We start from the raw sequence: 12,526 nt of genomic DNA, 5'->3' as shown, positions 1-12,526 counted from the left end.
GCGCCTTCTTTACACTTACAATAAAAAATTTAACTCGCTCCACACACTTTCATGACTTTCTTCACTTTTAATTTTTCTTGAGTCTGTGTAGTTGGAAGGGGGGGTCATAAAATTTTTTGACCCGCGATAGGGGGGGTCGTAAAATTTTTTTGCCCGCGATAGAGGGGGTCATAAAAAAATTGACTCCGGTCACCGACATATTTGGGACCCCCCCTTCCAAAGAAAATGCCAGCCCCCTTAGTGATAGTTAAAAATGCGATCCCCAACCCTTTGGTTACCTTTGGACGAATTTGTAGAAATCTCCACGGCCACCATTCTTTTTCTTATGTCCTGGCTTCAGCTTGTGTGGTGTATACATCACAGCACTTGTGAGTGGTGGGTGTCAATAATTACAAGTGTAACTGCATATCAAACTTTAATTTGGGCTTAAAGGAATAATTGCATATTTGTTTATAATATTGTATGGCTGACATGAAGAAGGGGGCTGGTGGTTTTCTGTAACTTTTCTCCACCCACCAGTCCCAAGTACAGGGAATAAAAATCGAAAAAAAAAAAAAATCTCCACGGCGTCTCCGTGTCTGAAATTCCCCGGTACAAACATCGAAAATGTCACATTTCTCAGTCCCGGTGATGATACTATACTCGCATCGCTGTTTTCATACATGAATATATGCATATCTCTGACCCCTGTAAGGTCAAAAACGTGGCATTGATTTCAACCAATCCGATCCACCGATTGTGACCACATGGTCGGTTTCATGAATATTTAATAAACAGCTTGATACTGACGTCATATCTGATGTGACCAGGAGGCAGGAGATACTATTTTGGTAAACTGAACTCGACTCGTGCGTTCTTATGGTTCACATAAATCGAACAAAATTTTCAATAACGGGTAATAGTAGGATTTCAATTTTTTATTTTATGAAGTTACTTGTAGTTTTGAGGAATGACAAAGTTGTTTTTGGAAACTTAGATGTTTGTTTCAACTGATGATGTAGGATCGCAAGGTGAGTGAAATCGTGAAGAGATTTGCTTGTTTGAGTGATAGTAGGATACGGGATGTAGGCTAGTCCTCTGTGTTTGACCTGCTCCGATGTCTCAATTCACACGGAATTATTTGTACCTGCTTACCAGACAGCAATACTGCGTATTGCTGTATGGAACCAGACATACATGCATGGGGTGGTAGTAGTCTTGCCAGCAAGACTTCAGTCTTTATCATAACCATAATGACATCTACGGACCTGAAGTCTTGCAGCGGTACATAGGGATGCACTGTACGTTTAAGAAATCCAAACTTCAAGCATCAACTTCATAGAAATATATATACCATGCATTTGTCAGTTTTACCTCAGAGATGTCGTAGACCCTCTCTACACAGTACAGAAACATCGCAAGGAGAATGCTGCTCAATATGATCAATCCAAATCATGAAAATAAAGCAATTTTGCAGAGCAATATTTTGACCACTTTTGTACTAAGTAAATTTCTCCATGAAGATTGCAGATTTTGCCAACTCGGGGAATGTTGAACCCACCCAAAAGATGAGATCAATGTAGATCAATTATCTCAACTTTGGTATGTTAGTATAGTACAAAGGGATTAAAATCATCCATGTATGCCCAAACTCTGGTACAATGGGATTAAAATCATACATGCAGGCCAAAACTGTCCTTGAGAGAGTTCCTCGGCTACATCCTTGGAGCCCACAATGAGCCCACATATTGTGATGTTTCTTATTTGTGGAATAGATATTAATAGAGTGCACTGTAACCATAGATTCTATGGTTACAGTTACTGGAACTAGGGGTGGTAGCTGTTATTCAGATTTCCTGTTACAAATTAAGCATACTGTTAGCCGTCCAGCGCATATTATTTTGCACAAGGTCCAATGCACATGCTTGACGGCTTGAAATTGGAAAGATTTTTGCGCGCTTCACACACACTTTACTCAGCCAGCCCATGAAATTAGTAAGAATTATGGCCAAAATTCATTTACTATTACATTTAAATTTTTCTCTCAGAGCACACAATTTCTTTGAAAAAGTAATACAGTGGAAACTCATTATAACAAAGTTGTCAGGGACAGAGAAATTAGTTCTTTATTTCAATTAGTGGGTTTTTAGCGGGTTTGCCGTCGGACAAGTTTAGAACTGTCCTAAACTTGTCCGACGGCGAACCCGCTAAAAACCCACTAATTGTTATGAATTCCCGTCGTAAAAGCCTATAGCACAATTAGTTCTTTATATCCAAATTTCGTTACTTATATCAGGGTTGTAAAAACAATAAATAACAGAAGAATGTTGTATCTTGCTTGGTTCTGGAAAAATACTTCTTTACAACAGGGTTTTTCTTGTATCAGATTTCGTTATAATGAGGTTTTACTGTAACTCGGTTTGCCATTTTCCCTTTTGGGCCACTGTATTGCTCTAAACTTATTGCCTTTTGCTTTGTTTGTTTTTGGTTTTTCTTTGATGTTTTTACTCTGAAAGTACCGGTACACTTTTTTTCGATAGGGATGCGTCGCACCACAAGCACTTACCCACATTTTTGTTTGGTGGCATATATGCCCCTATAATGCTACACCATAGGGCGGGGGTAACTTGAGCAGGAGTGGGTGACCTCATTCTGATGATCAAGTGAACTGGCCCTCAAGTTTCCGCAATGATCTTTGGAATAGGGAGGATGTGTCAGCCAGTGCTGTGTTTTTTTAGAAATAGGTATCCCATTTTCATTTTTTATTTGTGGCTTCAATTATGACATTTTTTTCCAAATCTTTTGTTTAAAAACCCAAAAATGGGCTTATCGTGTAACGTGTAAGGGTATGTAGCAAAACTGATTTCACATGTTTTGTGTTATTCCCCCATTGGATGTTGTGTGTCAACAGTGTCATAATATTTTCCCTGCTTAATTTTATCCATTGCTAGTGCGACACTGTTGTATCCTTTTGGATCCACCCTTTGGTTCCCTGCTAGTCAGTTGGAACAGACTCTCCCTGTTTTTATATGATTTCACATAGCTAAGCGACAAAGCGTGCAAGTTTGAGATACAAACTTTTTTTTGGCTTAATCTAAGGCTCTCTATTCAAAAATTCCATTTCAGGCACAAATTAAAAATTGGTGGGCTGCCTTCAGAATACAAAGGAAGAAAATCAGGAGGAAGGGAAGGCTGGCAAAGAAATGGAAGATAACAAACGAGCCAAAAAATTGTGCATAAAAGCAGAAGACGCTTCCAATATCAAGCCTCCAGAGGTACTGAAGGAAGGAGCAACAGACAAGGGTATAGAGGAACCAGCAAATTCACAACCAATGGCACTATTTCAAAACACTGACAGAGAGTTCTTTGGTAGAACGGTTGCAAATATATCAAGCAAATCCCACATGCAGAAAAAAAATGCCAAATACAAACCAAATCCCAAACAAGAGTCAGTCGTCAAAGATCTCTGCACACAGAAAACCTATGATCAAGAGGATTATTACTCAGGTAATATATTAATGTTGTGATTATACTGGTGATTTTACAGCCTTTGTATTAAGGACAGGGAGGGAATATCCAATATATCTTATTTGGCAGCTATTGCACTTACCCAACCTACTTCTGACACTGAGCAGTCAATCTCCCACATAGATTTCAAATGGAGTCACCCATTCAGGTAACCCCATTTGAAATTCACACTCCCTGAGTGGAAGATTAAGGTCATACCTTTCACAGGGGATGTATGGATTTCAACTGGAATAGTCCAATCGTGAGGATATGATTGAGTACATGTGTCAATGTAATGAGGATGTCTGCTGTTAGGGGCTGTGCAATAATTATGAGTCCTGGGGGAGGATAAAATTAGGGGGGAAATATTTTTTGGCTGGAGTGCTATTTTGAGCATTTCAAGATAAAATCTCAGTTTGTGAGTGGCGTGACCTCCGCACACCCCAAGCATTAAGCAATGCTTTTCATTTGTGTTGTTTTTTTATTCTGCTGTAACACACATATGTAGGCGCAGTTCACATGGGTTGTCGAATGTTGATACAAATAAGGTATGAGACTATGCAATCACTATTTGGTTAAGTTTCGTAAAATAGATGCCATTCCGAAAGTATCATTACTAGCCCGGGTTACTAGCTGGGTGAGAAGCTTATAATACCCCAAAAGATGTTGAGGTCAAAGGTTATTTAGAGGTCAAATTTGAAATAGCTGTGATTGGGCTCAAAGTTGGTGGCTATAAACCCGAAGAGGGGGTGAAGATGTTTAGCAGAGGTCACTAGAGTTCAAAGTTCATGTAGGTGTCAAATTTCTAAATTGCACTGATTAGACTCAATATTGTGAATAAAAATGGGTTGATCCATCAAGTAATTATTTCATGTAAGCTAATCCTAACCCTAACCCTGATTCTAACCCGAAGCCTAATAGTAATCATATCCCTTAGCCTAATCCTAACCCTAAACTAACACTAACCTTAACCCTAATTTTGTGTAAAATTACATGAAGGAATAACCTTCAGACGAGACTTGAGCATAGCTGACTCTTATTTGACCAGCATATAATCACGGATATAATGTCTTTACTAAGCCATTATTTTTCTATGCCATACAGATCTTACTCGAAACCTTCATGGAATTCAGAAGGGTGTGTGGCAGCATGTGTCACGGCAAGATTGGATCGATGTCATTGAAGAATACCAGTCCAAGATGCACAATATGTATGAAGCAACCAGCGTACAGTATAAGCAAATACATAACTACTACACCAATTATCAATTTGTGAAAGAACTCAAAGCAGAAATATCAGCAAAACTCACTGAGGAAAGCAGCATTCCTCACCAGGTAGGATATGTGACATGATCAAGCAGAATGAGTCACATGTCGGCAATTTTCAGTTTGAAGTTTTTTACATCATTTTCTGACCGTTTACAAATGCTAAATTTTGATGCAAATCCCATCAAAATTGGACATCTGGTTACCGAGTTATGCGCATTTTATCAATGGCTGAAAACAATATAAAACAAAAGAATTTGATCTCAGAAACAATATTAGGGGGCAGTCACTATTTACGCCAGAGGGGGGGGATGGAGGATTGAAGGGGGAACACGAAAAAATTCTATTATGATTGGGGGAACACGAATTATATTTATTCCATTTGGGGGGGAACATATGAATTTTTCCCCCAGTATATTAAAAAATAAAAAATAAACCACTGTAAAACAGGAAAAGCAGAGTGACAGAGCGGTAGTAGGGCCTACATGTTGATATTAAAGCATATGTGACTCCTCAGCACAACTGAGCCCTGAAGTCGCCAACCATCATTTTTGAGATATTCAACCAAAATATTCTGCTTGAAATTAGCTTTAAAATGATGTATATATCATGTCTATAGTACTTGACATTTAAGTAGTGAAAAATCAATAAAACAGTCAATAAATCCTTTGTTTCCTATTGTTTATTGTTAAGTTCAATGGAGCATATCTCAATAGTGGCACTGGCGACATCCGGGCTCAGTTGTGCTGAGGGGTCACATATGTGCATATTCACTACTTTATTTAATCTTTTGACAGCCTTGGTGGCATGACATGTTTTCTTGGATTACAGGTAACATAAAATACAATGTACAAACAAGGCTGATTCACTACTGATTTTTACAGTGAAAGTCAAAATTGTTCCCAGGTTTGTGAAAGTGCAGGCTACAGGGCCTCGTTCTTTTAATGTGTAAAATGTGCAAATACTTGCAATGTACGTGCATGTTAGGTGCTACGAAGTTATCACCATGGCCCAAGAGCCAGCACTTTCACCACAAGCTTGAAACAAATTTGAAAGTATTTTCATTTTTGCTTTTGCTACAAATACAGATGTTGTTATTACTATTCTACACCTACAAAACAGCACAGTACACTCTTTCAAAACCATTAAAGTACAAAATACAAAATGTATGTGCAAATCTGAAAGCAGACGGAGAAAAAGTCTTACAGCCTGACTAACCCAGGAAAATATTAATCATATACAAAAGTATCAATGTACTAACCCACAATTCTAAACTCTTTTCTTGAATGAAAAATGTGTATTATTGATATGATCCAAAAGTAAATTGAATTTTTAACCAGTATATGAAGACAAATATAATTATTACTATTCAAATTTTAATCTTGACAAAAGGACAGATCCCACTACTTTTCTTGGCTTGTAAATTACTTTTTGCTGGGGCATGGGGTACGTCAAACCTAAATTTTGTGAAAAATACAAAATGCTGTCAAGTTTTACCTTTCAAAGTTATGTACTCAAATCATACATTTTTGGAAAGGGCAAGAGTGTTAGACTCAATTTCCGTCATCAAATTTCACACAAAAACCAATGATTTTTCCAATTAGGCCAAATTAAAAAATGTTTGTCTCAAAGCCCCACAGCGCATTTAGCAAATGGACACGCATTCGATATCCCACAAATCCAAGTTTTCTTTTTAATTTTCTTAATTTTATTTTACAAACATCCCAAAATACTGAAAATTTACCCAAACGCTTTTGCCTTTTGACATTAATTGAAAAAACATTTGAAAAAAATCTTTAAAAAAAAAACACAATAAAGTTTTTGAAAAATAGGTGGGCTTTGAGACAAACAATTAATTTAAGTTGGCCTTAATCGGCCAAAAAAGAAGCAAAATTTAAATTGTTTTATCAACAAATCTAAATTTTGACAGTTTTCATCAATATCTTGAAAACTAACCATTTTTGTGGTGGAAAAAGTCCTGATCCTAGACAATTGCTTTATAATAAAGATGATTATGACCATTTTTAAATAGCAATTTTTACCCAAGTAGGCCTATGATGTTATAGGATGTCACAAAAATTGTTAACTATTTTTATAACCTTTCTCAATTGCTACTTGAGTCTGTATCTGAGGCTGAGCTTTCTGAATCTGAACTTTCTGAATCTGAGCATGATTCATGTTCATTTTGTTTACATGTCGAAGCAAAGTAGTTTGTCAATGTGTTGACTTTTTTTTCCCCTTTGTTTTTTGTGAGTCTTTTTTCTTCTCTAAGTCTACAATCCATTCATCGACTTGCACAAGTGCATTTCATTATTTTAAAAGAGAGACAATAAAAGTACAAAGTAAAAATACATGAAGACCGTAGTATTGTTTTTGTTAGGGAGGGGGGAACCTGAATTTTTTTACCTGATCGATGGGGGGAACCTGAATTTTTTTCTGAAGCCAACAGGGGGAACATGAAAAAATTTGAGGGAAAAGTTGGAAAATCCTCCATCCCCCCCCCTGGCGTAAATAGTGACCGCCCCCTAAATAGCGACATCTGACTCATTCCCCTTGATCATGTCACATACATATTTATACAGTAACAGCCCTGGGTGAAAATATTAAGCATACCTAGGTATGATAGAACAAATAAATAAAGGGATTAGTTTAATATAGAGTTTTTCCCAAATTTTACTACCGGCTTCCATGGAAAAAATAGCTAGAATTGTGGTGCTTAAATTCTTCAAAACTTAGTTCATACATTTTTTGTTTTCATTTATTATATTTAGGTCATCATTCAATCATTGCATAGCAAAATACAACAAATATGGTTGTGGGAATACATTTTGAAAAATATCCATAAAGGTATGCAAATTTGACAAATGTAAGCTTAATATCAGTGGCGTACCGTGGCCGCCCCAACCCGGGGGGGCTGAAGAAGAAACAATTTTGTCGCCCCTTCTTTAACAGCCCGAAAAGGTTGACCCAATTTTTTCACGGTCGCTTGAAAAAGTGAAGAGCAAAAAAAAAAAAAAAAAAAAAGGATTTTAGGCGCTGGCGCCGTAAAAGCAACCTTTTTTTCAAAAAATGTTATGCTTTTTCAATTTTGTGCGCCTTTTTTATTTGCTAATTCGCTTTGTCGCCCCTGTTTTTGCCGCCCTTCTTCTTCCGCCGCCGCCTTCATTTTTGCCGCCTTTTGACCCCGGGCTGGCGCCTAAAGCCCCCCAAAATACGTGCATGAATATCCTCTCCCATTTTGCAACATACGCATAGGTAAGACACAGGTTGATGAGAATCGAATGTGTCATGATTGGAAGCCTGAAAATGTTACACTGCCTAAAATGTTTGCCAAATCCTTGTAAAGCGTAGTCCCGTGTAATATGGACACTACCTCAAGTGCGTGCATAGGACATTGTGCAAAACAATACATGCTAAGTGCACTGGATGGTTAGTACATGTAGCATGCTTAATGTGTAACAAGGATTTGGCCAATTTAACACACAGCTATTCGCTATAGAAGTGACGTAATTAATTGGATTAACTACCATAGCAATAGATGAATACAATTTTGACAATATTTCCCTGCACTACAAGCAGGTTGCAATCATCACCTGTGTATGTCTGCAAACAGAGATTGAATACAATACTGCTCTTTTCAAAGATACTAATCTTACAGGTGCAAGTGACCCACATGACATGGTTCAATGGTTAAATGCATAGGTACCGTGTGAACGTTGTAGTGCAGGGCAATATAGTCAAAAATTGTATTCATCTATTGCTATGGTAGTTAAATTGATTATTACGTCACTTCTACAGCAAATAAGTGGATTTGAAAGTGGGACTCCCAATGAATAGGCTGGGGTATGTCCCCGGGGGTATATCACCTTCATTTCACCTGTTGCTTGCAACCCTGAATCAGCCTCTCTGAAAGCTTGGCTATGTTGCTGAGAGCCCTTTCCGTTAAATCCGCCTCATAGTATTTTTCAGCTCATACGAAGTTTCACAATTCAGTATCAAAGTTACGTAATGTTACTATGTCAACGGGATCACACGCTTGAGTAATAAACCATGATCAAAACAATGACCACACAAAGTATATGGCACTCAAAAGCATACCAAAATAGCGTGATCCGGTAACCAAGAGAATTACGTAACCACTTCGATGCTGAATTGAGATAATTTTCCTGACTTTCCTAGAAAGATGATACATTTGATACTTTGACTTGATTTCAGTGGGAACTACTTTGTCAAGTAGGGATGGAGAAGTTCATCCACACAAGTCGAGGGGCAATGGTTAATTGGATCTGCTATGTGTGTATGAGAGATTGTAACAACTATCAGGTAGAGTAACTATCATCATATCACATTCTCATCGTAAATAGTAACATCTCACAGTCTTGTAGGATCGCTATCCCTCAGTTATATTAACTGATCCGCAAATTACTCATGGTGAATAAACTCAAATAAGTACTACAATAAACACCAGTATACAGATTTTGGACAATCAATGACAAACCACAGAGCAAGACGGTGGCAAGATGTTGAGAAGTTGATGCCTATAATCACTGGGACAGACGCAACCAGTGATAAGTCCACACTATATTCATTCATCGTCACACAGCATTTGGAAAATGCAAGACACAGAAGAGCCATTGAAATGCACTGAAACAATGTTTACTTTAATACTGTGCCCTCAGTTGTGAAGCATTGTGAGGCATTTTTGAAAATTGAGTTACTATAATTATTACATTGTACATACAATACGCTATCATTTACTGAAAACACTAAAGGTCTAGCATACTTGGTTCTAGAGTTATGAAGATTTTTGATGTCTATTTTCTTATGTATTTTATTGTTTTTTTACTCCATATTTTTACCTTTATCTCCAGTTTCAAATTTGCCGCCTTTGTCCCCCATGGACCAGATCGTGTCACATATGTACTGCAATACAAAGCAAGTAACAAAATGGAAATCTAACAAATGGAAATCTATTTATTTTGTTATTGCAGAGCTACAGTTATCATATGAAAGTGTCGCAACATCATGACAATATTGCCAAAGCAGGAACTACAATAGGTAACATGTTCCTTATTAAGTATCTACAACAGCAACATCTAGTAACGACACCAGTATCACCTCAACACAGGGAGGTATGATAAACAACATTGTTGAGGTTTATACCAGTGGCATAGCCAGTGGGAGGGGATTTGTATACTACAACAGACCCTGATGAACAAAATTTGAGTCAACAATTAAAGAGCTTTGTTGCAAAACCCCTTACATCCACTTAAGGAATTTTGAGAACACATCAAGAAATCATAAAAAAAAACCACTGATATAAGGGTCTTCTTCTTTGCACCCACCCATGGGTCATCCCCCTCCCCATATGTTGGTCTTCTTTGTACCCACCCATGGGTCATCCCCCTCCCCATATGTTGGTCTTCTTTGTACCCACCCATGGGTCATCCCCCTCCCCATATGTTGGTCTTCTTTGTACCCACCCATGGGTCATCCCCTTCCCCATTTGTTGGTCTTCTTTGTACCCACCCATGGGTCATCCCATATGTTGGTCTTCTTTGTACCCACCCATGGGTCATCCCCCTCCCCATATGTTGGTCTTCTTTGTACCCACCCATGAGTCATCCACACATTTTTGTGGTTGACTAAAATTATTTTATCACAACTTAGGTTTCTTTGATCTATCTTCAGCAGGACTCTGAAGAGGGCACTGTGATACATTCTGAAAGTATGATAACAGCAATGAATGATGGTGTCCAGAATAATGCTGCTGACGTTCGCAAAGCTGGTTTTTGTGAAAGGTGTATGAAGCATTATGAAGGCTCAAGAAACCAGCACTGCAAATCTGAGGAACACAAGGTAAGGATATATGGGAGGTTTCAACAATGGACAACTTTAACTAACTCTCGACATGGGTGTTAGAATGCAGACGACAAGTTTCAAATATGTTTGAAAAATTCAAAAATTTCAGAATTGTAAATCATGACCATATGTGACACGATCAAGGGAAATGAGTCGGATGTCGCCAATATTGATTTTCAGATATTGGTAAATACATTGTTAAAATTCTTTTGTTTTATATTGTTTTCAGCAATTGATAAACTGACGTAACTTCACAAAGAAAAGTCATATCAACATGGGGTTTTCAGTTTCTGAAAGCTCTAAATGTTCTCTTTAGAAACTTAAGTAAAACTCATTTTCGACCAGGGTCGACCAGGGTCGACATGTGACTCATTCCCCTTGATCATTTCACATATTTGGAATCAGCATGAAAATTGCATTAAAATGACTACAAACAAGCCTAGTATTGGTTCATTGGTTCTGGAGATAGCTCTTGATATTTTGAGAAAATTTGGGACATTTTATGTTGAGGCTATTGCTAGCACATCTCCTTTTGAACTCTGACCTTCCTGCAGTATCGCACCCATTGTATATACATTATACAATTGAATCATCACATGATTCCACTGGCCATACTAGACTGCTTCTATTTTGGATATGTTATTTTGGCATCATTCGGCAAGTTTGCGCAAAAGTTGTCACCCAACTTATTTTAGTTAATTCAGATATGCTGAACAAGCATTCACTCAAAAACATCAAATTATTCACCTGGTCCTATTAAGAACAGGGCCATGCCATGACACTCATATTCAATCCATGTATAAAATGAAGTCACTTCAGGAAGTTTAATTGACACATCAGCAGTTTAATTGACAGTTGTATTTTGAGTACACATACCAAACACATGCTCAGCCTAAAATTTACATACATTTGCTTCAACAATGAAAAGGACATATCCCATATTCAGTTGCATTTTCAGCACACCAAATTTCTCCAAGATGGCAGATATCAAGTGCTATTTATTTGGACCTTTTGCATCAGAAATATAGCTTATTTAGCCAAAATCAACATGGGGTCATCTGTTACAATATTTTCTCAGCTACTTGGTTTTTCACAATGTGATAGTATGGAACGAAACAATGAAATGTTTGTCATTTTTCGTCATTAAGGTGTTTTTTTTACAGAACTGTCTTAAATTCGTGTAATGGTCGAAATATAATCACAAGGTGAAAGATGTATTGTTCCATTCCACTCGCCGTTCTGGCTCGTGGAATGGAACAATCCATCTTTCACCTCGTGATTATATTTCGACCATCACACTCATAGACAGTTAATATTTGTATATTATTTGCCATTTATTTTTCTTAAACCTCCAAGCTAGACGAACAATTTGTCATAACTTTATGGAAATTTGAGCAACTTTGACTTTTGACCGAGAGTGTGGCGAGAGAGAATGTGCATGAGGTCCCGGGTTCAATTCCCGGTGGTGGCGATTTGCTAGGATATTGACTTGGAAAAAAAAGTCTGAAATTAATTGGCAACTTCTGTAGATTAAATTCAGACTTCCGCTCTCCCCATGGTTCATTTAGAATTGGGTAAATGAATCATGAAAGTACTCCGTCCTTCGGAGGGTATGTTAAGCCGTTGGTCCCATGTGCAGAGAGCCATACCTGTACATGTATTTCGCAGCCAGTTTAGAAAAGAGTAGGGTGTTAACCCCTGACTGTTCCCAACCCGTCCCGGTGTTCAAATGGACCCCAATTGAAATCAGCTTCAATAGAGGCTTTCTTGGGTTATCCAGGGTTGTCAAACCTGAACAAATCAAATCAAAGACCCATGTACAACAAGCAAATTCACCTTTTACCTTACATTTTTGGGATCCATGGGACCAGACAAATAATTTGACATACATTGTAATTTAAAAGTGTTATTGG

General features: G+C 37.7%; 1 protein-coding gene across 5 annotated transcripts in view; it reads left to right on the top strand.

Moving 5' to 3' along the window:
- The first annotated feature begins 878 nt into the window (after positions 1-878).
- LOC140141480 (uncharacterized) overlaps positions 879-12,526 on the top strand; it is a 30,232-nt gene continuing 18,584 nt past the window's right edge. The window contains exons 1-6 of one of the 5 annotated variants that reach the window (XM_072163362.1): positions 879-1,010; positions 3,106-3,486; positions 4,591-4,820; positions 8,967-9,074; positions 9,743-9,883; positions 10,443-10,610. In XM_072163362.1, coding sequence (XP_072019463.1) covers positions 3,183-3,486; positions 4,591-4,820; positions 8,967-9,074; positions 9,743-9,883; positions 10,443-10,610 — 951 coding nt within the window. In that variant the 5' untranslated portion in view covers positions 879-1,010; positions 3,106-3,182. Of the gene's footprint in view, positions 1,011-1,185; positions 1,281-2,570; positions 2,724-3,105; positions 3,487-4,590; positions 4,821-8,966; positions 9,075-9,742; positions 9,884-10,442; positions 10,611-12,526 lie in introns of those variants that run through there. The other 4 variants (XM_072163361.1, XM_072163358.1, XM_072163359.1 and 1 more) reach the window with 4 other exon arrangements.

The sequence above is a fragment of the Amphiura filiformis genome, chromosome 19, assembly GCF_039555335.1.
Source record: "Amphiura filiformis chromosome 19, Afil_fr2py, whole genome shotgun sequence".
NCBI classification, from domain to species: Eukaryota; Metazoa; Echinodermata; class Ophiuroidea; order Amphilepidida; family Amphiuridae; genus Amphiura; species Amphiura filiformis.
The sequence above is the reverse complement of the archived record's forward strand: the minus strand, read 5'-3'. Positions and strand labels throughout refer to the sequence as shown.